Genomic DNA, 27943 nt, shown 5'->3' with positions numbered 1-27943 from the left:
ATTCCACTCCATCTAAACCTTTAACACTGTGGCAGTCCCAGTTGATGTTTGGAAAGTTAAAATCCCCTACCATAACCACCCTATTATTCTTACAGATAGCTGAGATATCCTTACAAGTTTGTTTCTCAATTACCCTCTGACTATTGGGGGGTCTATAATACAATCCCAATAAGGTGATCATCCCTTTCTTATTTCTCAGTTCCACCCAAATAACTTCCCTGGATGTATTTCCAGGAATATCCTCCCTCAGCACAGCTGTAATGGTTTCCCTTATCAAAAATGCCACTCCCCCTACTCTCTTGCCTCCCTTTCTATCCTTCCTGTAGTATTTGTGTCCTGGAACATTAAGCTACCAGTCCTGCCCATCCCTGAGCTATGTTTCTGTAATTGCTATGATAGCCCAGTCCCATGTTCCTAACCATGCCCTGAGTTCATCTGCCTTTCCTGTTAGGCCCCTTGCATTGAAATGAATGCAGTTTAATTATTAGTCCTACCTTGTCCCTGCCTGCGCTGACTGTTTGACTCACTTCTGTTCTCAGCTGTACCAGTCTCAGATCGATCTCTTTCCTCACTATCTCCCTGAGTCCCACCCCCACCTTACTAGTTTAAATCCTCCCAAGCAGTTCTACCAAATTTCCCTGCCATTAGTCCCCTTCCAATTTAGGTACAATCCGTCCCTCTTGTACAGGTCACTTCTACCCCAAAAGAGATTCCAATGATTCAAAAATGTGAATCCTTCTCTCATACACCAGCTCCTCAGCCATGCATTCATATGCTCTATCCTCCTATTCCTGCCCTCACTAGTTCGTAGCACTGGGAGTAATCCAGATATTACTACCCTTGAGGACCTCTTTTTAAATTTCTGCCTAACGCTCTGTAATCTCCCTTCAGAGTCTCAACCTTTTCCCTTCCAATGTCATTGGTTCCAATGTGGACAATGACCTCCCGGAAGAACATTCTGCACCCTCTCTGAGACATCCTTGATCCTGGCACCAGGGAAACAACACACCATTCTGTTTTTTCTCTGCTGGCCATAGAAACGTCTGTCTGTACCCCAGACTACAGAATCCCCAAACACAATTGATCTCTTGGAAGTCGACGTACCTCTCGTTGCATTAGAGCCAGTCTCAATACCAGAAGGGCGGCACAGTGGCACAGTGGTTAGTACTGCTGCCTCACAATGCCAGAGACCTGGGTTCAATTCCCGCCTCAGGCAATTGTCTGTGTGGAGTTTGCACATTCTCCCCGTGTGTGTGTGAGTTTCCTCTGGTTGCTCTGGTTTCCACCCACGGTCCAAAAAAATGCACAGGTTAGGTGAATTGACTATGCTAAATTGCCTGTAGTTTTAGGTGTAAGGGAATGGGTCTGGGTGGGTTGCTCTTCGGAGGGTTGGTGTGGACTTGTTGGGCCGAAGGGCCTGTTTCCATACTGTAAGTAATCTAATCTAATCAGAAACTTGGCTGTTTGTGCTCCGTTCCCCTGAGAATCCATCACAACCCTACATTTTCCAAAACTGCATACCTGTTTGAAATGAGTATATTCACAAACGACTCCTGCTCTAGCTGCCTACCTCCTTTACCCTTCCTGGAGTTAACCCATCTATGTGACTGTATCTGAGACTTTCCCCCCTTCCTATAACTGCCATCCATCACATACTGTTGCTGTTGCAAATTCTTCATCGCTTCCTTCTGTCTCTCCAACCGATCCACTCGATCTGATAAGATTCGCATCCAACAGCACTTATGGCAGATATAATCCACAGTTACCCTTAAACTCTCTTTAAACTCCCACATCTGACAAGAAAAACATATCACTGCAAAGGCTATTTTTGCTCCTTCACAATCTACAGACCCAAAAAATAACACCGTCTTATTCCTCTACAAACACTGCCCCAGGTTAAATTAATAGCTATGGCTTATATTTTAAGGTTAATCAAGAGACTTACCTCCAAAAACATATAATCAAGAAAGAATCCACTATACTCACTACTGCAGCCTTTCTCTTGGACAGACTTAAAACAACAATAAACTTATCTGATTCTGTGCTGTGAACTTCACCCAACAGTTCCTCCAAGATTAGTTGTGAATTTCACTATTTGTTAATTTTCCCAGATGCACTCCGACGTCCAGCGATACACAAATTCAAACAGCAAAGGCAATAACTGTGCAGGTTTTCTCTCTCTCTCTCTCTCTCCCCTGCACAGTCCTCACCATGTGCTTCCTTTGTCTGCTCTTCTCCCTTTTAAAACTGCTGTTGTTTTGACTTTTTTTTTCCCAAAAAGTTCCAAAGCAATGCAACAGCATATAAAACAGTAATCGCTATTCCTGGAATTTGAGGAAATCGCCTCCGACACCTAAAATACCTCAAAAAAGGAGCAGCTCTTTCCTAACAGCCCTATGAGCAATAAAGTTTCGCCTAATCTCATTGCTAGCTCTCTCGCCCTCTCTATCCTCTATGCAATTGCTTGGCATTATTTGAAGGAAGGTAGGGGAGTTCTTTTGCTGCCTTGGCCAGTCCTTGAGCTTTCAAACAAAATAATCTGACCAACTGTAATTCCAGCTGTGGGAGCTTTCTATGCAGACCTTGGTTGCAGATTTTCCTGCATTCCCCTACTTCACAGCTTGTTCACTGAGAATTAAACGTTTTAGAAATCCCTGAACTGATGAAGGTGCAGTAAAGATGCTCCCCCTGTCACTGGGCTGTGCAAACCTCTGGGGAACTGGACCCTGACCTTCCATGCAATTGTCTCGCAAACCTGTCCAATAATTTCTCGGACTTACCAAGTATCACCTCGGACTGCATTGGCATTGACAAGGCCGGGTGCTTCACCTCACAGCTGAACAAGGCGTTATTATCCAGGTCAGGGTTCAAAGTCCAGGTGATCATGGCCCGGACCTCGACAGTCCCATCGCTGATTGGAATCTGCGTGTGCCGGAACAGGTACTCCGGATCGCTGGGATAAATCCACCTTGGGAACTCCCGGCTGATGACTGTCTCTGGAATCTTTTCTGTTTCAGTGGTTGCTGGGTCAACACTGTCGGTGATGCTGGCTAAGGGCCTCTCCGTGAAGAGTCTGCCTCCACCTTCAAAATCCAGCAAGGACAAAGATTTCTGCATCTTGGTGTCATCCATGTCCCGGCTGATGAGGTGCTGAGGGACTCGGCTTTTACTCATGGTTCCATCTGAAGATGTTTGAGACACATGGAGAACTTCAACCAGTTCTCCATCTCGCTTGAAGTATACCTAAGGGACACACACACAGAAACATTAAAACTTTCAGCAAACTGTGGCAGCATGGTGGCTCAGTGTTAAGCATCGCTGCCTTGCAGTACCAGGAATCTGGGCTCGATACCAGCCTCGGGTGACTGTCTGTGTGGACATTCTCCCCATGTCTGTGGGGATTCTCTCCGGGTGCTCTGGTTACCTTCCACAGTCCAAACATGTGCAGGTTAGGTGAACTGTCATAGTGTCTGGGGGTGTGAATGATTAGATTACTTACAGTATGGAAACAGGCCCTTCGGCCCAACAAGTCCACACTGACCCTCCGAAAAGCAACCCACCCAGACGCATTCCCCTACATTTACCCCTTCATCTAATACTACGGGTAATTTAGCATGGCCAATTCACCTAATCTGCACTTTTGTTTTGGACAGGGGGAGGAAACCGGAAGGTGAGGTGCATTAGCCCTGGGAAATGCAGGGTTACAGTGATGGGGGAGGGTGGGTCTAGGTGAGAAACCCTTCAGAGGGGTAGTGTAGACCCAATGGACCAAATGGCCTGCTTCCACATGAGGGATTCTGTGAAGCCAATAAGACAGGGCTGTTAGTTGGGAGGGTTTGGAAACTGAAAATGATCATTCGGACCAAACAACCATCCCGTTCTTCCTGCAAGCTCACACTCTCCCGGAATCCTCAAATTCCCTGTTCTCAGGAAAAGGGCACCTTCCCAAATCAGACAGTCATATCTGTCTTTGCTTTCAGCCATTTCTTTGCTGCAGGACTCCTTACCTACCATGTCAAATGGGACAGTGGCACAGTGTTTGCAGTCAGAGTGAGACGTACAGAAGGACAGTACGTGGAGTGGGGCACCCGGTTTCTGGTGCTTGCTGCATTTCAATGGTGCCTCCGATGCAAGGAGATGGCAACATTGCAAAATAACTGGGAGTTTTTGGAAATTCAAGAAGTCAAGCCATTGCCAGCACAGATTAAATCAGACTAAAGCAAAAGTGCAATCACTTTCTTTCTGGTTTGCCACAGAGGCAACATCATTTACTGTCCTCACAGGGAATTTCTGTCAGTCAGGCCCTCTATCCATTTTGAAGGCATGAGTGAGGGGCTACTAAGTACATAGTTATAGTTTCTGTAATCACATTGTTCATGATTCGAGTCAACATCAATGGTTGTTAAAGCGTTAAGTGAACCCTGACTGCTAATTTATCTTTTCGGAGGCAAAAACATTTAAAAGGCTTGAGTGAGGTAGTATTTTCAGTACACTGTTAACACAAAGCAGTTAGATGTATCCCTGTCTTTGCAGGCTCTATCTGAGTGCAATTAACATCTTGTTATTAATGATAGTGCACACCTTTGGCTTTTCTGAAAGACACAGAAAGCGAGAGAGGAGATCAAAGCAGAATCCAAAGCATCCAATCCAAAGACGTGCAGGTCAGGTGAATTGGCCATGTTAAATTGCCCACAGTGTTAGGTGCATTAGTAATGGGTAAATATAGGGTAGGGGAATGGGTCTGGATGGGTTACTCTTCAGAAGGTTGGTGTGGGCTTGTTGGGCTGAAGGGCCTGTTTTCATACTGTAGAGAATCTAATCTAACATAACCTTGCAGCCCCCTTCCCTCATATCATACACATACCGTGGGAGCGGGCTTCCCTCCAGAAACGATGCAGACCAGAGTGAAGTTCTGAGCCTCGTAGCGACTGAAAGCTGCTGGTGTATCCGCTGCGATGACTGAGATAGAGGAAGGAGGAGCTGAGGAATACAAAAAGAAAATGCTGAGGTTACTCAATGTTGTTTTCACGTATCAAAGCCGAGCCAGTTCATCTCAATAAGGAATGTCAGCTGGAGTTGGAGGAAGCATGCAACATGGTGAAGATTAGTGGGAAGTCAGAGGACTGGGAAGCCTTGAGAAACCAGTAGAGGATAACTAAGAAAGCAATAGATGGGAGAAGATGAAATATGAGGGTAATATGAAACAACATTGTGAGAGACGTTTTTTCAATATATAAACGAGGCAAGAGTGGACATTGGAGTGCCAGAAAATGAGGTTCGAGAAGATGTAATAGTGAACGAAGGGCAGAGGAACTGAATAGATCCTTTGCATTAGTCTTCACAGTGGAAGACACCATAACTTCAACAAAGGCAGGGCATATGTTAGTGCAGTGGCAATTCCTAAGGAGAAGGTGCTGCCTAAGCTGAAAGATCTGAAGGTACACAAACGACCCAGGCTGGATTGACTGCACCCCAGATTTCTGAAGGAGAAAGCTGAGGAGATTGTGGAGTAACTGGTGGTGACCTTTCCAAAATTAGGGAGGACTGGAAAATGGCTTAGATAACAGTCCCAATTAAGAAGGAAGGGAGGCAGAAGATAGGAAACTATAGGACGGTAAGGTGGTGATTAATAAGACTTTACAGTCCATCATTAAAGATTGAGACTGCAGAGAACTTAGAAATGCATAGCAAAATAGGGCACAGTCAAGGCTTTGTCAGGGGGAGGTCATGCCTGACAAATCTGTTAGAATTCTTTGAGGAGGTAACAAGCAAGTTAGACAAAGGGGATCCATTGGATGTAATCTATTTGAATTTCCAGAAGGCCTTTGCATAGGAATCTGCTAAATAAGATTACAGCCCATGGTGTTAGGGACAAGGCACTGACATGGATGGAGGATTGGCTGACTGACAGAAGGCAGAGAGTGGGGAAAAAGGGGACTTTTTCAGGATGACAGCTGGAGACTAGTGGAGTTCTGCAAGGGTCAGTGCTGGGACCAAAGCTATTTACGTTATACATTAACAATCTAGACAGAGCAACAGAGGGCATTATTGCTAGGTTTGCAGGTAATACAAAGATAGGTGGAGGCACATATAGTGTGGAAGAAGTGGAGAGGCTGCATAAGGACTTGTACAGCTAACAGAATGGGCAAAGAAGTGGTAGATGGAATACAACGTGGGAAAGAATGCGGTTCTGCATTTTGACAGGAGGAATAGCGGCAGAGATGATTTTTTAACTGGAGAAGGGCTTTGGGAATCTGAAGCACAAAGGGGCTTAAGAGTCCTGGTTCAAGGTTCCTGAAGATTAACATGCAGATTCAGTTGGCAGTTAGGGAGGCAAGTGCAATGTTTGTATTCATTTCAAGAGGGCTAGAATACAAAAGCAGGGATGTAATACTGAGGCTGTGTAAGGCTCTGTTCAGTCCACATTTGGAATATTGTGAGTAGTTTTGGGTCCCACATCTAAGAATGGATGGGCTGGCCTTAGAAGGGGTCCAAAAGAATTCACAAGAATGCTCCTGAGAATGAAGGACTTGTTACATGAGGAGCGGTTGAGGTCTCTGGGTCTGCACTTGGTGGAGTTTAGAAGGATGAGGGGGGATCTAATTGAAACTTACTGAATACTGAGAGGCCTGGATAGAGTGGACATGGGGAAGATGTTTCCACTGTAGGAGAGACTAGGATCCAAGGGAACAGCTTCAGTGTGAAGGGGAAACCTTTTAGAACTGACATGAGGAGGAATTTCTTCAGCCTATGTAGCCTACGAACAGCAGAGGTCCCAGCACTGATCCCTGTGGAACATTGCTAGTCACAGCTCTCCACCCTGAAAAGCATTACTTCCATCACCACCATCTGTCTCCTATGACTAAGCTAGTTCTATATCCATCTTGCCAGCTCAGCCCCATGACTTACCATGTGACTTCACCTTTTGTCCCAGTCTGCCATGATGGACTTTGTCAAAGGCTTTACTGAGTCCATGTAGACAACATCAACTGCTTTTCTCCATCAATCATCTGCACCACCACTTCAGAAAATTCGATCAAGTTGGTGAGGCACAACCTCCCCTGCACAAAGCCGTGCTGTCAATTGCTAATAAGTCCATTTGCTTAAATACATAAAGAATTTGTCCCTGAGAATCTTTTTTCACAATTCCCCTACCACCGACATGATGCTCACAGACCTGTAATTTCCAAGATTATCCATTACCCTTCTTAAACAATGGGATAACATTTACTATTGTCCAGTTCTCTGGGTCCTCACCTGTGGCCAAAGAGGACACAAAGTTGTCTGTCAATGTTCCAGCAATTTGTTCTCTTGCCTCTCTCAATATTCTGGGATAGATCCCATCAGGACCCGAGGACTTATCTACCTTCTTACCTTTTACGATGCACAAATACCTCTTCCTTTTTAGAGCAATTTGCCTTAGAGGTCCAACACTCTCTTCCCTGGGATCATTCTCCACCAATTCCTTCTCTTTGGTAATTACTGACAGACAGTGTTCATCTAGGATCTCATCCACCTCTTCTGGCTCCACACATAGATTCCCTCCTTTGTCCTTGAGTGGGCCAACTTTTTCCCTGGCTACCCTCTTGTTTTTTATTTATGTATAAAAAGCCTTGGGATTCTCCTTAATCCTGTTTGCTAACTATGTTTCATGATGCCTTTTAGCCTGCTTTGCTTCTTTCCTTATATACTTTGAGGGCTTCATCAGTTCCCATTCTCCTAGAATGCTTCCCTTTTCTTTTTGACCGAGGTCATAACATCATGTAACTCGCCATACCTATCCATCACTCTCCTGCATTTTTCTCAACTATTGTTTGAGATACTCCCACATGTCCGATGTGGATTTACCCTCAAACAGCCAATCAACATTCTCCAGTTCCTAAATACATGAGAAGGAACAATTTCACACTGATGAGGAAAAAGCAGATTAGCGGAATAATTGGATAACCCTTTCAAAAGGTTAGTACAGGGATGATAAACAAGGCTAATTGTAGAATCAATTCAGATACTACCTTCACTGCTAGGATCCAGGGTTGAATTTACCTCAAGAAAGAGGGAGACCTTTCTCCCACTGAAAATACTTTACATTAAAGCCCAATTTTTTTCTTGGCTGCTACCCTCCGCCCTAATCGCCCAACACAAATTTACTGCATCAAACCTGCCTAAGATAAAAATTTAACTATGTTAATAGGATTGTGAGTAAAGGCTTGAAAAACAGAGGCTATTCTTAAGGCCTAGAGAAAAAAATCCCAGGTTAAAAGGTAAGCATATGTTCAGTTATGTTCACTTCGCTTGAGGAAGTAGTTCGGTTGAGCTCAGTGTCCTGGGCAATGTGTGGAACAGACAATTGTGGGCGGCACGGTGGCACAGTGGTTAGCACTGCTGCCTCACAGCGCCTGAGACCCGGGTTCATTTCCCGACTCAGGCGACTTACTGTGTGGAGTTTGCACGTTCTCCCTGTGTCTGTGTTTCCTCCCACAGTCCAAAGATGTGCGGGTCAGGTGAATTGGCCATGCTAAATTGCCCGTAGTGTTAGGTAAGGAGTAAATGTAGGGGTATGGGTGGGTTGCGCTTCGGCGGGTCGGTGTGGACTTGTTGGGCCGAAGGGCCTGTTTCCACACTGTAAGTCTAATCTAATCTAATTCCTGCTTATGGCCTTTCTCTGAATGAAAGAGTGGATGTACTGAGTGTCCAGTGTTCCACACGGTAATAATTCATGGTGGCAGTGGCTTGCACAGGTTGACAAATGAGGGACGGTGACTTGAACAAATTGTTGGAAGTGAAGGCACAGTCGGTGTGTAAGTGAGAGTGAAAGTGGAAGGCTTCAGATGAATAACCATTTTTTCTTTGCTAGCGAGGTCATTCATTAAAGCGGAAATAATTTGTAGGCAGATCAGCAAGAACATCTGAACTCAGGTTTCTTAATTCTACAGGCGAATTAAGAGATAAAGAAAGGGTCACCTGTGTCACCTTCAATTATTGTTTTCCTGGACTGACCACTATTAATATGTGGTGTGTGGGCTAGGTTCATCGTACTAATGGATGGCTTACAGTGCAATGATAATTTGTTGTGACAGTCATTTGTAGGTAGCCCTTTTGTGGTCTTTTATTCAGCTGAACCTTTCTGCTGCCTCACTGCTAATACACTGTTACTACACATTGTTTAGTAACAGCGAAAACTCACTGTTTTCTGTTGGGAGATACACACTGTTACAGAGTGGTGGGATGGAGGGATTAATGCTGGGCACTGAAACCTGAACCTTGACCTCAGGAGAGGCACCCATTAGAGGCCATGCCTCTTCCTTCCTTGACGGACAGAAAGTGGCCAAGTGGACCCCTCCTGGACAATGTTTATGTGCCTGACCTCTGCTGGCTCTAGAGGTTGGTACTCTCCATTGCAAATTATGTGTCCCTGACAGCATTGGTTAATGAAAGGTGTCAGTAGCATTCACAGTCAGTGGTACTCCATGCCAGCCTCTTCAGAAAAGGACTTTAAAGCCTCCAAATAGGTTATTTACATTGAAGGGTGCTCCCTCATATCGCTCTTGCTATTAAATTCAATCTTGTAGTGTAAAAGAACCAGAAAAGCACGTTTGAAAAGAGAGCAAATAGATTTCACAGATAAGCTTTCAGTTTCTTTTTCTCCCTTGGTCTTGATAGAACATTCCAGCATCAGTACTAAGAAGAGAAATTGGGCTCATCCCAATTTATCTCTGTGAAAGCTGTTTCTATATTTCGATAATGATTTCATAGTCATTTCACTGGTTAGGTCAGTCAACATTAGCTCAAAAATGAAGAAGGCCATTCGGGATTAACTGTCCCACCTTTCGATAGCACGTTTCATGAGGGACTCTGACACTTATGGATGCAGTGAATAGATTTTTCGGTGAGTATAATTCAATCGTATCCAGGCTGGCTGTGAAATCGCCAATGGGAGAGAATGCTGCATCTATGTGTCTCAGGACATCTCGAAGATGTTCTGCAGCTTTAGGAAATCCAATTGCTTTCAAGTCTATTATTCTCCTGGTTCATCATGGAAGGAAAACAACCCTATTAGCACTACACAGGGAATTCCTGTCAGCCAGACCTCTACCTTTTTGAAGGGGTGAGTGAGGGGGCAATTGAATAGCCTGTATTTGAATGGGTGGGTCAGGGGGCAGTTGAATAGCCTGTTTTTGAAGGGGTGGGTGAGGGTGTAATTGAATAGCCTGTTTTTGAAGGGGTGAGTGAGGGGGCAATTGTGTAGCCTGTTTTTGAAGGGAGTGGGTGAGAGGGCAATTGGATAGTCTGTGTTTGAAAGAGTGGGTGAGGGCCAATTGAATAGCCTGTCTTTGAAGGGGTGGGTGAGGGGGCAATTGTATAGCCTATTTTTGAAGGGGTGGGTGAAGGGGCAATTGAATAGCCTGTTTTTGAAGGGGGTGAGTGAGGGGACAATTGAATAGCCTGTTTTTGAAGGGGTGGGTGAGGGTGTAATTGAATAGCCTGTTTTTGAAGGGAGTGGGTGAGAGGGCAATTGTATAGCCTGTGTTTGAAAGAATGGGTGAGGGGCAATTGAATAGCCTGTTTTTGAAGGGGTGGGTGAGGGGGCAATTGTATAGCCTATTTTTGAAGGGGTGGGTGAGGGGGCAATTGAATAGCCTGTTTTTGAAGGGGTGGGTGAGGGGGCAATTGTATAGCCTATTTTTGAAGGGGTGGGTGAGGGGGCAATTGAATAGCCTGTTTTTGAAGGGGTGGGTGTGGGGACAATTGAATAGCCTATTTTTGAAGGGGGTGAGTGAGGAGGCAATTGAATAGCCTGTTTTTGGCTTGATGCAACCTCACTGTTTGTGATTCCCATCAATGCAGCTGGTTGTTGAAGTATGAAGTGAACCTTTCCTGCTACCTCATCTGTTAGGAGGCAGAAACATTTCAAAGGCTTACAAAGGATAGCACCTTCAGTGTGCTGTTAGCACAAAACAGTCAGCTACTTCTTTGTCTTTGGAGCCCTATCTGAAATTTGTGGATCTGTGTGACTGAAGTAGCGTACATATTCAAAGATGGCCCAAATGTTAACTATTACCTTATTTATTTTTGTACTCATTCTATGGAAGTGATGCTTAACTTTTTAAATTTTGTACTTTTTTGTACCTTGCTATCTTTGTACCTAAGATGACGCTGTGTGTGGTGACATTATACATTCTTCACTGCACTCCTGTACTTGAGTACACATGACAATAAAATCTAAATCCAAATCTAAATATAGTGTAATAACTGAGATTAATGTGGGCTATAAATAATACAGATGCTCATATTATAGCAAAACTTCAGGCTGACTGCTCATGTAAATCCATCTTTGTTGTCAATAAAGAAGACAGGTGATTCTCTGGGAATAGAGAAAGCCTTAGCGTGGCCAAGCTTCATTATTAGGGCAACTATTTCAATACGTTAGTAACACTACCTGAATTAATGTTAAAAATCACACAACACCAGGTTATAGTCCAACAGGTTTATTTGGAAGCACTAGCTGTCGGAGTGCTGCTCCTTCATCAGGTAGCACAACCACCTGATGAAGGAGCGGCCCTCCCAAAGCTAGTGCTTCGAAATAAACCTGTTGGACTATAACCTGGTGTTGTGTGGTTATTAACTTTGTCCACCCCAGTCCAACACCAGCATCTCTGAATTAGTGCTGGTGGAATCGAGATATTTGTGTGTGATGATGACACGGCTAAAGCAGAAGGAGGAATAACCATATTCAGTGCCACTTATGATTGACAATTCCCAACCTGAATTGTACTGGCTCACAATTATGACCCCAAAAATGCTTCTCTGATTCACCTACACAAACACTTGGGTTCTTGCATTTTCTCAGTACCTTCAGTTAAGAGAAGATGCTTTTCTAACAATGTCAAAACAGAAGTGGCAATGAGATAGGGAGGGGTAGTTTCTGCAAGAAATTCAAATTTGCTGCTTTTATTGACTATGGAATCCATCTTGGAGTAGATTCTCTAAGGTGGGAGGGGGGAGGGGGGCTGTGTTGGTGGTGTTTGCAGAATCTCTTGTAGTCAAGCATATTTCCACGACATGTATAAGTACCACCAGCTGGATGCAACATTGCCGTACTTCCTCATAAAGAGCTTACACAGAAAATGTAACTGTAGGGGGCAGAGCTTCTGTTGATGGAAGCAGACGTCAGGATTTGGATGCAGCAATCATTGTGACTAACACTCTGCCCACATGATTTTATTGATGGCAGATCGCCCAGCCCAGAAGCTCCAATACTGATGTTAATTCTGAGTTTGGACCTGGTGGTGGGCTCCCAATTGCCTCAGGTACAGCTGAAAGATTGGGAAATGAAGAGTATGACAAGGGCAAGAGAAAAGGGAATAGGAAGGGCCTACTCTTCAATCCACTTTAGGGAACTGTGCAGGGTTTCTGCAGTGATAGTACCAGAGAAGTTTTCAGACAGACTATGGTCACCATTCTGAACCCTTTCCAGACAGACAGCTCATCTTGTGTCTTCTACTTCTTTGAAAGCCCTAACCAATTACTCCCACATTTCTCGTTCTTCCGTAACAGCCTGGCAAACAATTCACCAAGATTGATCAAATTTCTTTCTTAATACCGAATGTGCTTCCACCACCACTTTTTCAGGCAGCGGTTAACAGCCGGACATATAAGATAATGTTCTCACTTCATCTCTAGCTTTTTGCAATGAGAATGCTCGCTGAGAGTATGCCCCCTACGTTTGGATATTGAAACTGCAAGGGGGAGGGGTGATGTATGGAGAATCCAGAATGCGAGCAGTCTGAATGGCACGGGAAGATGTCTTTGGCCTGAGGCCTGATTTGTAGGAAATGCCAGCTGGCATGGCATATGCCGCAGTAGCCTCACTAAGACCAGAAGGAATGTGTATACATCTCACATCGATGCTCACACTGTAGCCCTGGGGAAGAGTTGGATGGCAAAACACAGGAAGCTGTGAAGGATTGCTCCGACTCATTAGGAAAATGTGGCTGCTGGCTTTCACATTAACTTCTCTCATTAGCAGCAAGACTGCAAACTATTCTACCTGAGGGACTGCAACTGTGCTGTGTTCCAATAACCAGTGCACGATGAGTGAACATGTCCTCTGCAATATTATGTGAAGTCATTTGCTGATTGACTTTCACAGAGATGGCCTTGTGCCATTACCTTGCCTGGTGCAATTATCACTGGACCATAGGCATGGGTAAGGAATTTGAACCTCTAGCCCATTAGTCAGAGGGGAAACACCTCAGGAAACTGGGGGATGGTGGGTTTCTTGCTTCCACAGAATTACCTTTCAGAATTACCATCAGCCCACACCGGGCCCCCTCACCCTACCCCAGCCAATAACCTGACATGACTTGCAGATGTCAGAAAGGACGCAATAATGTATAAATGCTTGGGAAATTCATCTTATCCGTTCATTACTTTTCCTTTAGGAGGAAGATGAGCTAGGTGGATTGGCCATGGGAAATGCAGGGTTACAGGGATGGGTCTGGGTGGGATGCTCTTCAGTGGGGTGCTTTGGACTCGATGGGCCGAATGGTCCGCTTCCTCACGGTCGGCGTTCTATGATTCTATGCTGTTGCTGCTCCACATCCTGCTCAGCTAACAGCTCCCCATTGAGAGTCACTGAATTTAATCCCAATGCCTCTGCAAATGACAATGTTGCATTTTGTCACTTTCTCAGGGTAGATGTGACTACATGAAAGATATGTTTAGTTCAGTGTGTGTATGGGCCCCATGGTAACATTCTTTTGGCTGGTGTGCAGTTTGCATAGAGGTACAGTGAGTCACAGTTGCAACTTAATGAATATTGGGTAGTTTTGTGAAGCTGTAATCCAGCCTGGAGCATCTTTTGATAAGAATGAATAGATTGCTGTCTAGCGATTCTGAATCTGGTGGTCTCATTGAGCCAGGTTTCACTTTGGTTCCTAAGTGCATAATGTTACAATCCATGCAGCTGAAAATAAGTGTGTAAGCAACCCCCAATAAGTATCCCCTAGCAGCTGCACATCAGTTTTGACTTAGTAACCGGTTTCTTTTCCATTGCTTAGGTTTTCCAGAATCTTCATAACTTCAAGATGAAATAATACTCTTTTGTGTGGAACTTTCTCAAAAGCCTTTTGGAAATTGAGCTGCACCACCCCAAACTGCTTGGGTGATCACTTTTTCAAAGCAGTCAAGAAGGTTGGTCGTGTCGGATGAAGGGCTCCAGCCCGAAACGTCGAATTTCCTGTTCCTTGGATGCTGCCTGACCTGCTGTGCTTTAACCAGCAACACATTTCCAGCTCTGATCTCCAGCATCTGCAGACCTCACTTTTTACTCATGTCGGATCTTCCCTTTTGGAATCCAAGTTAAATACTGTTAACTAGGTTAATGCATCCTCAATTTTACTCCATTTAATTAATTCTTTTCTTTTACATGAAGCAGAAGCAAGACTAAAGGATCATTCATTGCCTGCATCAGTTAAAATTGTCCTGAAAACCCACGGAATCTTTAATGTCTTTAATGAAGGGAAACCTGCTACCCTTAGCCAGACTGACTTACATGCGAATCCAGCCATAAATGCTTTCTGACACTGTACAGGAGCAACTAAGGAGGTGAAATAATTGCTGGATACATCCACATCCTGAGAATGAATAATAAATAATAATTCAAATTGGTGGATATGAAAATTATAATGCTACTGAAACATGGGGGAATTCTCCCATTATCCTAGACAACAGTCCTTGCTTTCTGAACTGCTATAGCAAAGATTAACTGATTATTTACATCGTTTGTAGGGGATTTATGGTGCTAATTACCTGCTTTGTTTGTCCAAATAACAGCAATGGCTAAACTCAGATGAACTTCATGTTTGTAAAATGCTTTGTGATGCTCTGAACATACAAGCACATTTTATTTTGAAAAATATCTGCAACACAATAGTGGTTATGTTACTGGACTAGTAATCCCAAAGGCTGGACTAATGACCTACAGACATAAATTGAATCCCCACGTTGGGAACAGCAGGGGATATTCAATTAATTAAAATAAGTCTTGAATTAAAATGCTAGAACTAGTGTTGGCGACTCTGAAATGATCGGACTGTTGTGGAAGAGAATAATCTGCTATCTTTACCCACTCTGGTTTACATGTGACTCCAGACCCACAGTATTTGGCTAACTCTTGAATTCTCTTTGAAACAAATGTGCCAATAGATTCAAAGTACAGCTTCTTCCTCGCTGAATGCACCTCTCAAATCTATTGCTTTTTGTGCACCTTCTCTGCACAACTCTGCATTCCTCACTCTGTTCAATCACCCTTTGACCTTTGCATACTGTGATCTACCTGTACTGCATGGAAAACAAAACTTTGCACAGGACCTAAGTACATGTGACAATAATGAATCAAATCAAATTGGTTAAAAAGCCACTCAGTTGTATTCATGAAAGGTACCTCACCACATCTGCTCAATCCATCCACATACCCATGGGCATATAAGAGAAAGGTTCATTGAAATAGAAAAGAGAGTTTCAGACGGATACTTCACAAATTAATTTTCTGTGCTTTGCCATGAAAAGGAAATGTGCTAGAATAAACACAGCGCTGACCTGAGCAAGCCAATGCAGAGTTCAGCTGGCCTGGGGTATCACTGGAACTAGACGATGCCATTTACATTTGCTGGTGTTTTAGATTAGATTACTTACGGTGGGGAAACAGGCCCTTCGGCCCAACAAGTCCACATCGATCCGCCACCCACACAGACCCATTCCCCTACATTTACCCCCTTACCTAACACTACTGGCAATTTAGCATGGCCAATTCACCTAAAATGTACATTTTTGGACTGTGGGGAGAAACCGGAGCAAACCCACGCAAACACGGGGAGAATGTGCAAACTCCACACAGTCAGTCGCCTGAGGCGGGAATTAAACCCGGGTCTCTGGCGCTGTGAGGCAGCAGTGCTAACCACTGTGCCACGTGCCGCCCACGTTAACAAGGTATCTTGCATGACGGTGGCCAGAAGGCATTCCTTGTCTCCAGTGAAATACACATGGGCTCATTATGGACAAAGAGGAATGGGGAGTAAGTGAATAGCTCCTTTAGAACACTAGGACCAACTTGATGAGACAAATGGTATCCCTCAGTGTTGTGGAATTACAGTGCAGTGTGAAACCTTTATAGATCATGAGAAGCTCAGGCTATGATGGGGAGCAATCTCACCAGCCACACCATCCATATATATATATATAATATATATATAATATATATATTATATATATATAATACACACATGTGCAGACACAAAAACTTACACACACTTACACAAACAAATGTACAAACACATAGTTACACATACATACACATGTACAGACACACGTACACACACATATATACATGCATTCATACACACACACATTTATGAACACTCATACACCCTTACAGATACATGAAAGACACACAAACTTTAGCAAACATCCACAAAAACACACACACACACACACAAAAACACACACACACACACCCACTCAAACACACACACACACCAATCTGTTTTTAAGAAGTTGTCACAACCAAAGATGAAAGCTGAATGAAACCATTCAATGGTTTCTATATATAACAGCTAGCCTACTCTTTGTCAAAAATAAATTGAAAAATATATTATTTTCTGTAAGGTATTTCTTCATGGTTGTTAAAGTAAGACAAAATTTCCTTCAATTTTGATGTTGGTTAAAACTCATCAATGATGACACAACAATCTGAACAGTTGGTTATGGGATACAATGAAAGGAGACTGCTTTTGGAAAATGATCCAATCCATGATTAAATATTTAAGAAAAGCTAGCGTCATGATCTAGTTGCCAAACACTACCCGTTTTACAGCGGTTTTTCCTGATTCCAGGCACCAAGAGGCTGAAGTCAGACAGTCAGGCCACATTGGGGTGACATAGTCACTAAGGTACCTGGGCTAATGACTGCATCTCCAATGTTATTAATCTGCTCTCTCCGGTTTTTGGACTGCATTTCCCAGCAATGCCAATTACCTCCACGTTACATAACGAGATACATTTTGTGGGCCTGTGAGGCAAGAACTGTTGCCAATTAACCTTATAAATTAGATTTAATTTGCATGCTTCATTAGTCAGATATCTCATTGAAACTTACATTGAGATTCCTATTTAAAATGAAAACAATTTATATTAATATATGAAGGGAAACATGGGGATAGGCCTGGAGGCACCATCTCTTGGGCCCCATTAAATGAAAGATCTCTAATGGTTACAATTCAGAATATAGTTCAGCAATTTTTTATTTCCTTTTTAATATTACTTGGGTATGATCTTGGAACCATTTCTGTAAAACACGTCTAATGTCAATGAATCAGGAATTAAAGATTCTGTGGTGGCAGCTTTCAAAAGGGAGTAAGGATTTCTCCCGATGTGCTGGTGAATAGGCCGCTTTCCACCAGGAGATGGAGCCACTCCTCCCATGGCTCTTTTTTTGTGAGGTTATCCTAAATCCCCTGTTTATAAATATCTTTGTCTTTAAATCCCCTCCCGCTACTACTGCCAAACAGCAGCTGTGCTAATTTCTGCCCGGCACCCATGTTGTGTGCGTGTAGGACACAGTGAAGAACAATCAAGTGCAGAAAACCTTATTCGTATTCCATCACCAGGAAGCAAAGAAACACCTGAGTTGCCGATGACAAGCAGTGTCCCTCTCTCAGGGCTCTTTGTGGGCTCTTTCCTTTCATCCTTTGACTGCTACAATCACTGAATAACAGATAACCCTGCATTTACCAATAAAACCTCTAACTGATAAAACGTGGAACTGCCTTTATACTTCAGTGTCCTGTTACAATTTATTGCCTTTGTAAAATACAAACCTTGTGCCATCTAATCACTATCACTGATGTACCTCTGCCTCCTCTTGTCCTCTTAAGATTGGATTAAAGCCCTTGGCCCTTCACCTTGTCAGGTGACTTCGCAATAACATATACAACATGGCTCTTTGGTAATAACCTACTTGTTGAAATAACTCCAAAGAGGTCTTCACCAAGTCAACCTTTATTTACACATGCACAGTACATGGGCACTGACCAGACAGCTCAAAGCCAGTCTCTAGAATGAGGAGACCTTCTGATTTTCCTGGTTTTTTTTATCACACCCATGGTGTGTGTGTGCAGGTGTGAGACACAGTGAGAGACAGAAGGTGCACGAATCTTTATTCAGTTTCCACCACCAGGAAGAAAGGAAACACCCGAGTGACAAGTGACAAGCAGTGCCCTTCACATCAAAGGACAATGCTGTGTGATCAAACAGTGAAGGGGAAGGCAGGGACTAAATCAAAATAGAGTTGGAGGGGGAAATGATGCACTCCACTCCCTGCGGCGCCCACCTCTCCCTGAACAACTCCAGGGTGTTGGTGGACACCGCGTGCTCCTTCTCCAAGGACACCCAGGCCCTAACATAACCGTGGAAGAGGGGCAGGCAGTCGGCCCTAACGACCCCCTCCATGGCCCGCTGCCTGGACCTGTTTATGGCCAGTTTGGCCAGGCCCAGGAGCAGACCCACGAGGAGATCTTCAGACCTGCCCTCCCTCCTCTGCACTGGGTGTCTGAAGATCAGGAGTGTGGGAATTTCCTGTTATATATTTTTTTTTTCTTTTGGGGAGGGCACACTCCTGTTTTTTTTTCTTCTTTTTTTCTTTTTTATTTTTTTTGGTTTTTTTCTTTTTTTCTTTTTTCTTTTCTCTTTTTTTTATATTAACCCCCACACTACCGCCTAACTGCGGTAGTGCTTATTATTTTTAACCCCAGCACCCATGGTGTGTGCGCGCAGGTGTGAGACACAGTGAGAGACAAGGTGTACAAATCTTTATTCAATTTCCACCACCAGGAAAAGTAGGAAAACACCCGAGTGGCCTGTGACAAGCAGTGCCCTTCACATCAAAGGGCAATGCTGTGTGATCAAAACAGTGAAGGGGAGGGCAGGGACTAAATCAAAATAGAGTTGGAGGGGGAAATGATGCACTCCACTCCCTGCGGCGCCCACCTCTCCCTGAACAACTCCAGGGTGTTGGTGGACACCGCGTGCTCCTTCTCCAAGGACACCCGGGCCCTAACGTAACCGTGGAAGAGGGGCAGGCAGTCGGCCCTAACGACCCCCTCCATGGCCCGCTGCCTGGACCTGTTTATGGCCAGTTTGGCCAGGCCCAGGAGCAGACCCACGAGGAGATCTTCAGACCTGCCCTCCCTCCTCTGCACTGGGTGTCTGAAGATCAGGAGTGTGGGAATTTCCTGTTATATCTATCAGCCAGGACTCCCTGATTGGCCCAGATTAACAATCCCAATTAGGGATTTCACAGTCAGTGATATCCATTTGGCCCTCATTTCAATCATTACAGTTTTGAGCTTAATACCTGAACAAGTGATCATGAAAGCTGTTGGATTGCTGTAAAAAACCCAATTAGTCCTCAATGTCTTTCAGGGCAGAGAACTTTCAGGCCTGACCCAGTTTGCCCTGAAACACGTGGTCTATACTTGGTGTCCTCAGGACAGACAACAAATATTGTTCTTGCCATCATTCCAAGACAAAAAAGGAAAATATTAAATGTCTACAAAGTTCTGGGAATGTTGCAGATTGTCCTGTTGTTAGAAACAATTTTCAAAGGGTTATCTGCTGACGTAAGACTTCACCAGCTGCAAAGATGTGCTGACCATAGAACATTACAGCACAGTGAAGGCCCTTCTGCCCAAGATGTTGTGTCGAGCATTTCTCTTAATCTAAGGTCACTCTAACCTACACATCCCTCAATTTACTGCCGTCCATGTGCTAGCCCTACAGTTGCTTAAATGTCCCTAATGACTCTGACTCGACTACCACCGCTGGCAGTGCATTCCACACACCCACCACTCTCTATCTCTGACATCTCCCCATAGCTTCCTCCAATCACTTTAAAATTATAACCCCTTGTGATAGCCATTTCTGCCCTGGGGAAAAGTCTCTGGCTATCGATGTATGCCTCTCATTACCTTGTACACCTCTATCAAGTCACCTCTCTTCCTTCTTCTCTCCAGTGTGAAAAGCCCAAGCTCACTCAATCTCTCTTTGTAAGACATGTCCTCCAATCCAGGCAGCATCGTGGTAAATCTCCTCTGCACCCTTTCTAAAACATCTTCTTATAATGAGGCCACCAAAACTGGACACAATATTCCAAGTGTGGTCTAACCAGGGTTTTATAGAGCTGCAGCAAACCCTTGGGGCTCTTAAACTCAATCCCTCTGTTAATGAAAGCCTAAATACCATACACCTTCTTTACAACCCTATAAACTTAGGTGGTAACTTTGAAGGATCTATTTACAGGGACTCCAAGATCCCACAGTTCCTCCACACTGCCAAGAATCCTGTCTTTAACCCTATATTCAGCATTCAAATTCGACCTTCCAAAACCAATCATTTTGCATTTACCCAGGTTGAACTCCATCTGCCAGTTCTCAGCCCAGCTCTGCATCCTGTCAATGCCTCATTGTAGCCTGCAACAGCCCTTGACACTATCCACAATACCAGAGATGGTTTGAAGAGATGGCGTTATCACTATCGCTACAGTTCTCTGATTCACGCTTGCCACTCATGTGACCTCCCCATGAACACTGGTTAAGAACTGAGGTACACAAATTGCTTATCAGTTGCAGCCTGATGTTAGTCAAATTGCTGAGGCCAACAGAAAGCTCCCTCATGACACTTTGGCCCTAATGATTCTTCAGAATTGGAATAGCATCTTCAGTTGCTGATTCAGGACACGCTGAGGGACTTGCACCACAGGAACGGCATTCTGCAGAGCTGTTAAGTGAGCACAGGAATGCTGCCCGTATGAATACTGATCTTTGTGTGACTCGTCCTTCTATTGATATGGAGCTGAAGGCTGATTGACAGCACTTTGAAGAACAACTCACACTGCCTCATCCCTTGATAGTACCTTCTGAGAGTTTTGTGTTTGTTGATTTTAATGGCCAATAGGGTGTGAGACATCAGCTGTAAGGAATAGAGCTGTGGCTCAAATAGCAGTATTTTGTCCATTTTAGGTAAAAGCAACAGAGACACATTTGTCAGTGACAAGCCTGAATATCATTTCAGAAGGGAGGCCTTTCTGACTGTACTTTAGCTGATGGATTCCCTGCACACTCTGGGACACACTGTGATTCTCTCGCACACTCTGGGACACACTGTGATCCTCTCACACACTCTGGGACACACTGTGATTCTCTCACACACACTGGCACACACTGTGATTCTCTCGCAAACTCTGGCACACACTGACCATCCAAAGAGCAACTCATCCAGGCCCAACCTCAATTTACCATGGCCAATCCACCTAACCTGCACATTTTTGGACTGTGGTAGGAAACTGGAGCACCCAGAGGAAACCCGCACAGACACAGGGAGAGCATTCAACCTCAACACAGACAGTCACCTGAGGCTGGAATTGAACCAGGTCCCTGACACTGTGAGTCAGCAGGGCCGCCCATGATTGCAGCTACTCAGTTTATTTCACCACTAAGCTGCGTTTGAGATGTTAAATGCCTTGTCAGTAACGTGTGGTGGAGAGGGAAGTTAATGCCCATTCCAGTGTATCTCCTGACATGTCCTTTCTCTGGTGCTCTGGGGCTATGAGTGAATGAACAACCTTCATGACTGCAGCCCCCTGGTCTTAGACACTGATTGCCTTGGCCTTAGTTATGGTGTGGTCAATGTTAATCACTAATTTCTTAAAGCAGCTCGCTGCAAACAGTTGGTTCCGTTTTAAAGTAAACCTGACCTGCACTCCCATTTCCAAGGTGCCAGCTTAACATCAGAGCGACCTTCAAATCTCACAATGAGGAATTCACCAACTTTGCACATTTTAACCTCAGTCAGACTACTTCACTCTCTTCCCACCTCAGCCCTCACTACGCCAGCAGCTGTGTGTATGGCGTAATATTCGTAACATCAGCAAACCCATCTCAATGCAACAGCACGTTCTGCAGAGATAAGCTTTTTAAAAATGTAAAACGTCTGCTTCTAATAAGCATTTCCTGGTATTTTGGACTCAATTCAATCAGGGAATGAGCCATTAACCACTGCGTGGGACTAAACATTGCAAATTGGTTTATTTTATTCAGGCTTTACAGGCATTGTTGCCTCCAGTCTTGTTTACTTCAAGCTTCATCACGTATTAACTCCAAACCACCTGGAAATCTAGTGTTTTTACTGTGTCCAACACTACCTCTGTTACAAAACTAGAAATTGCTGGAAAAAGCTCAGCAGGTCTGGCAGCATCAGTGGAAAGAAAGCAGGTTGAACGTTTCGGGTCTTGTAATCCTTCTTCAGAACTGGTTGTAGTGAGGAAAAAGTTGGAAATATGCTAGAGAATGGGTCGGGGGAGGAGGGAGGAATGAATGACCAGTAAAGATGGAGCCCAGACAGAAACAGCAACAATTAGGCAGACAAAGACAGGTTTAAGGGTCAGCTTGGAAGAATGTTTAGCTGCTAATGGGGACCACTAGTGGCTGACAGTGAGTTGTTTGTGGCAGCAGCACATGGGACAACAAGGCTGGGGTGTAGGGTTTGGAGGAAGGACATGGGAGCACGTTGTACTGGATATTGAGTCCAGAAGGCTGGAGAGTTCCTAAGTGAAAAATGAGGTACTGTTCTCCCAGCTTGCACTGAGCTTCAATGGAACACTCCAGCAAGCCTGAGGCAGCTATGTTGGCCAGGGAACATGGTGGCATGTTGAATTGGCAGGCGACTGGAAATTCGGGGTCATTTTTGTGAATAGAACATAGGCATTCTGCAAAGTGGCCAGCCAGTCTGAACTCCATCTCCCCAATGTCGAGAAGACCACATCTGTTAATCAGCTCTCTTATTCCTGTCCTTGTCTCCCTCAGCTGGCTCCCCATGTTATCCCTGCACTGCCTTGCTCCACTGCGACTTGTACCTTCTTGCAGCCCCTCCCATCACAGGTAAGTACCTTCAGCTTTTTCAACTCTAATCTCTTATATGTCGCCCCGTGCCAAGTCCCCCCTTCAAATCCACCCCACTATCATTAACAATGCAGTTCCATCCATCATCCCTTGAAGTTCCTCCCTAAATCTTCCCCATCTCACCATAATGCTCGCAATTATCCTCAAAATGCACCTCTTCATTTGTGTCTTCTTGATGTCTCCTTCCAAACACTTGCTTCGTATTATACAACCAGACCCTGGGCAAGCACCCAGTTTATTACAGTTCCAGATGGATACCCCAAATCATTAAGATGCCAGATGAAGAAGCAAGGACTGGTAGGAATGAATTACAGCCGATGCTAGAATCCATACTGAAAACAACAAATGCTGGAGATCACAGTGAGTCAGGCAGCATCCATGGAGAGAGAGCAAACTAACATTTCAAGAAGAGTCAGCTAGACCCACTGTGATCTCCAGCACTGGTTGTTTTCAGTCAAGAAGCAAGAACTGTTCCCTTTCCTTATTCACCATCCGACCCCTCAGTTGGCCACAACAATTTAAACTAAAAAAGGATCCCTTCCCTTGTGGATACCTCTCTCACAGACCAAATTAAGTTATGGAATCACTTTAACCAGGCTTTCTTGAATGGACAATAGGATGAATATATTAATTAATAAAATGTAAAGAAATGGTATTGCAGCACATAGCACACAAACTAGGAATAAGAAGCAAATCAAAAGAAGGATAAAGCTTAATAGATGGAAAGATCAGTCTTTCTTGAAGAGGAGATGTTGTAACATTAACAATTGACAATTAATTTTGGATTTCTTGGCTTCTGCAGGTTAGTAGAAATCCTTTTGCCCGTTTACCATTTGATGGTAGTTGGTTGGTAACACTCAAAGTGAAAGAGCCTTCTTTTGCCCTGTTTGCATCTGACTGGATAGCTGGCTTCAAATCTCAAAGTAAGAGAGTTCTTTTACCTGCAATGCAGAAGAGACTAATTGCACTCTTCACAGGCTACATAAACCTCACCTATTAATCCTAGGGAGGGGGCAGAATAGTCAGCTCCCTCATTATTTCTTCTTACCTCTCTCTATCTGAAGTTTCCTTGATATATTATAGATGTGATATTTCATGGGTCCTACATAGGACTGTAGCAGACAGCATTAAATTTACATCTACAGTCCTTTTTTCTGTCTGTGTCAGTCCACTTTCAAGAAACACATTTTTGAATTAAATGTTAAAATGATGTCGACAGTACTTCAGGTTTCCAATCTGTTGTCATGATAGTATCCCTAGTTATGAACCATCTTAGAATTTTTAACATAAAATGTAGATAGGGAGAAGCAGTTTGCATTGGAAAAAGGATTATTAACTAGGACACACGTCGATTTGAGATAATTGTCAAAAAAGGCAGGAGAGTTTCAAGTACAATTTTTTTTAACATGCAGTCAATTATATTGATTTGGAATACATTCTCTATATCGATGGTTGAAGCAGATTCTATAGTAACTTTCCAAAAGGAATTGGAGTCTTGCTTGAAGGGATATTGTACAAATGCGCAGGCTACGGAGAAAGAGTGAGGGAGTGAGGTTAATTGATAGCTTTTCCAGTGAGTTAGTCTGAGCACCAAGGTCTAAATGGCCTCCTCTATGGTGTAACTTTCTTTGAGAAGTGATAAATACAATTAGAGTCATAGAGATGTACAGCACGGAAACAGACCCTTCAGCCCTACTCATCCGTGCTGACCACTTTTCCCTAATTAATCTAGTCCCACTTGCCAGCATATCCCTCCGAACCCTTCCTATTCATATACACATCCAGATGCCTTTCAAATGCTGTCATTGTACCAGCCTCCACCATTTCCTCTGGCAGCTCATTCCATACATGTACCACCCTCTGCGTGAAAGCATTGCCCCTTAGGTCTCTTTTATATCTTTCCCTTCTCACCCTAAACCTATGGCCTCTAGTTCTGGACTCCCCCACGTCAGGGAAAGGACTTTGTCTATTTACCCTATCCATGCCCCTCATGATTTATAAATCTCTATAAGGTCACCCCTCAGCCTCTGACTCTCCAGGGAAAACAGTCCCAGCCTATTCAGTCTCTTCCTATAGATCAAACCCTCCGAATTTGGCAACATCCTTATAAATCTTTTCTGAACCCTTTCAAGTTTTACAACATCCTCCCTTTGGGAGGTTATTGTTTTTGACATCTGCTTTTTGTTTAATTTCTCAATTTAGTTCACAGCATGTGTGATAAAGGGTCTTCACCGTCTTATTTCTGCACTTTGACAGAAAGGTGCATTGGTTCATGTTTAAGCAACCTTTCAATTTTCAACTTCTCATCCAGCTTTCAAATCCCCCCATGACCGCTCCACTCCCCCCTCCTCTGACCTGCACCAGTCCCACAACCCTCTGAGATCTCTGTCCTCCTCTATGTATGTCTGTTTGAGCATCCACAAGTTTTATGTAGCCTTTACCTCTGGGGATACCCTCCCTAGACCTCTCTACCCCTCTCTCTCTCCTCGTTTGTAACGCTCTGTCTAACCTAACTCTTTTAGCAAGCTGCTGTTCCTGTAGCTTAGTGTTTGGGGTCATTCATTATATTCTGCAAAGCGCCTTGGGATGATTTTATTGCATTGGGGGTGCTATTTAAATGCAAACCATTCCTGTAGCTGCAAGCATAACACTCCCAAATTTCTACCTCAATACAACAGCACATTCTACAAATACAATCATTTTTTATGAAAAATGTCCAATTTTAAGTCAGTATTTTAGGTTAGATCGACTGTGTGAATCAGCCACTAACTGTTGTCCAAGATAAAGTCTAAAATTGATTTATTTTGTTTTGAGTTTATAGGAAATCTCATCCAAGATTTATGAATGCGGATGTTCACACTCTGGGTGGCTGTTGAGTGTGAGCATTGAGGCACAGAGCCCAGGGAGCTCCTAACTTCTATCCCTGTTTTATACTGAGTTCCTTGAATGTAGCTGAGACAATGGCAAGGCCGGAACAATTTGCCCCAGCTGCATCGAATTGAAGAAAGGTTATCAGCAGCTCTCTTGCTTTTCAATGTTACCCAATGGCCCCAACCCCTGCTGCTGTAATGTAATATTTTTCTGTCATTTCTCTGTTCTGTAGCAAAGAATTGTACCTGGGTACACTGTACCTAAGATGGTGCTGTGTGTTGATGACATTGTTACACTGGAATTAACTTTTTTTTATTTCAGAAATAAACTTTATCCATAAAATTATTTGGATCTCTAAACAATTGGTCATGCCATTCTTGTGCACACATTACATTGCTTTACATACAGGCATCGAAATGTATTTTTCCTATGTACAGGTCTGTACATTGACTATCCAGCTCTTCTGCTGAGGTGTCAGCGGAGCCCAAATGACTGGGTGGGCCCCCTGATCTTCTTTAGGCAGGCAGACGTTACATGGTGGCCTTTCCCCACCGCGCCTTGGCGGCAGCTGCCCTAAGCTTCAGTGCGTCCCTCAACACGTAGTCCTGGACCTTGGAATGTGCCAGTCTGCAACACTCAGTCGGGGTCAACTCCTTCAGCTGGAAGATCAACAGGTTTCAGACCACCCAGAGAGCGTCCTTCACCGAGTTGATGATCCTCCAGGCACAGTTGATGTTCGTCTCGGTGTGCGCCCTGGGGAACAGACCGTAAAGCATGGAGTCCTGCGTCACGGCGCTGCTCAGGACGACCCTCGACAAACACCACTGCATTCCTCTCCAGACTTCTTCTGCACAGGCACATTCCAGAAGGAGGTGTCTGACAGTCTCGTCCCTCCCGCAGCGGCTTCGAGGGCAGCGTGCGGTGCGGCTGAGAGTCCGGGCGTGTATAAAGGATCTCACAGGCAGAGCCCTTCTCACCACCAGCCAAGCCATGTCTTGGTGCTTGTTGGAAAGTTCTGGCGATGAGGCATTCTGCCAAATGGCTTTGACAGTCTGCTCAGGGAACCGCTCGATAGGATCTGCCCTCTCCTTTTCCCGAAGGGTCTCAAGGACACTACGTGCTGACCACTTCCTGATGGACTTGTGGTCAAAGGTGTTTTTCTTCATAAACTTCTCCATGAAGGACAGGTGACACGGAACAGTCTAACTACTTGGAGTGTTCCGCGGCAGCGAGGCCAGGCCCATCCTTTGCAACACCAGGGACAGGTAGAACCTCAGTACGTAGTGACACTTGGTGTTTGTGTACCAGGGATCCACGTACAGCTTGATGCAGCCACACACAAAGGTGGCCATCAGGGTGAGGGTGACATTGGGTGTATTTTTCCCCCGTTGTCCAGATCTTTGTATAGCGAGTCCCTTCGGACCCGGTCCATCTTTGATCTCCATATAAATTGGAAGATGGCCCGGGTGACTGCAGCGGCACAGGTTCTGGGAATAGGACAGATCTGTGCCATGTATAACAGCAATGACAGTGCCTCACACCTGATGACCAGGTTTTTTCCCACGATGGAGAATGACCGTAGCTTCCATCTGCCCAGTTTCTGTCTCACTTTGCTGATACGCTCCTCACAAGACTTGGTGCACGCTCCAGCCCCCCCGAACCAAATACCCAGCACCGGAACTAACCTTGTAACTGAGGAAACTGTACCTAGGTACCTTTGTACCTAAGATGCCATAAGTGGCAACAGCAACCTGCCACTGTACTCATTTGACAATGAAGCTAATTCAGTTTAATTATCGAGTTTGCCAAACAGGCTAGACATTGAGGAAACTCGACATGGAAACCAGAGCAGGTACCTGAAGCATTCAGCTCACCCACTTGCTCTGAACAACTGCTTCTGCATTTCAGTGCTGCATCTATAAAGGGGAGACAATGGCCTCATGGTACTATTACTCAGCAACTCATCCAGAGAATGAGGTAATGTAATGTAGCCCCCTATTTAAATCTCAGCGTGGCAGATGGTGGGATTTAAATTCAATAACTTTAAAGAAATCTGGAAT

The 27943-nt window shown here is 44.3% G+C and overlaps 1 protein-coding gene across 2 annotated transcripts in view; it reads right to left on the bottom strand.

Moving 5' to 3' along the window:
* The window catches only part of igsf21a (immunoglobin superfamily, member 21a), a 357193-nt gene that overhangs the window by 97920 nt on the left and 231330 nt on the right, over nucleotides 1–27943 (bottom strand). For both annotated transcript variants that reach the window (XM_060852044.1, XM_060852045.1), the window contains exons 5-6: nucleotides 4865–4980; nucleotides 2781–3243 (exon numbers count right to left, since the gene is read on the bottom strand). In XM_060852044.1, the coding sequence (XP_060708027.1) occupies nucleotides 2781–3243; nucleotides 4865–4980 (579 nt within the window). The remainder of the gene's footprint in view (nucleotides 1–2780; nucleotides 3244–4864; nucleotides 4981–27943) is intronic.

The sequence above is a fragment of the Hemiscyllium ocellatum genome, chromosome 37 (assembly GCF_020745735.1).
Source record: "Hemiscyllium ocellatum isolate sHemOce1 chromosome 37, sHemOce1.pat.X.cur, whole genome shotgun sequence".
NCBI classification, from domain to species: Eukaryota; Metazoa; Chordata; class Chondrichthyes; order Orectolobiformes; family Hemiscylliidae; genus Hemiscyllium; species Hemiscyllium ocellatum.
Note: the sequence above shows the minus strand (reverse complement) of the source record. Positions and strands in the feature narration are given on the sequence as shown.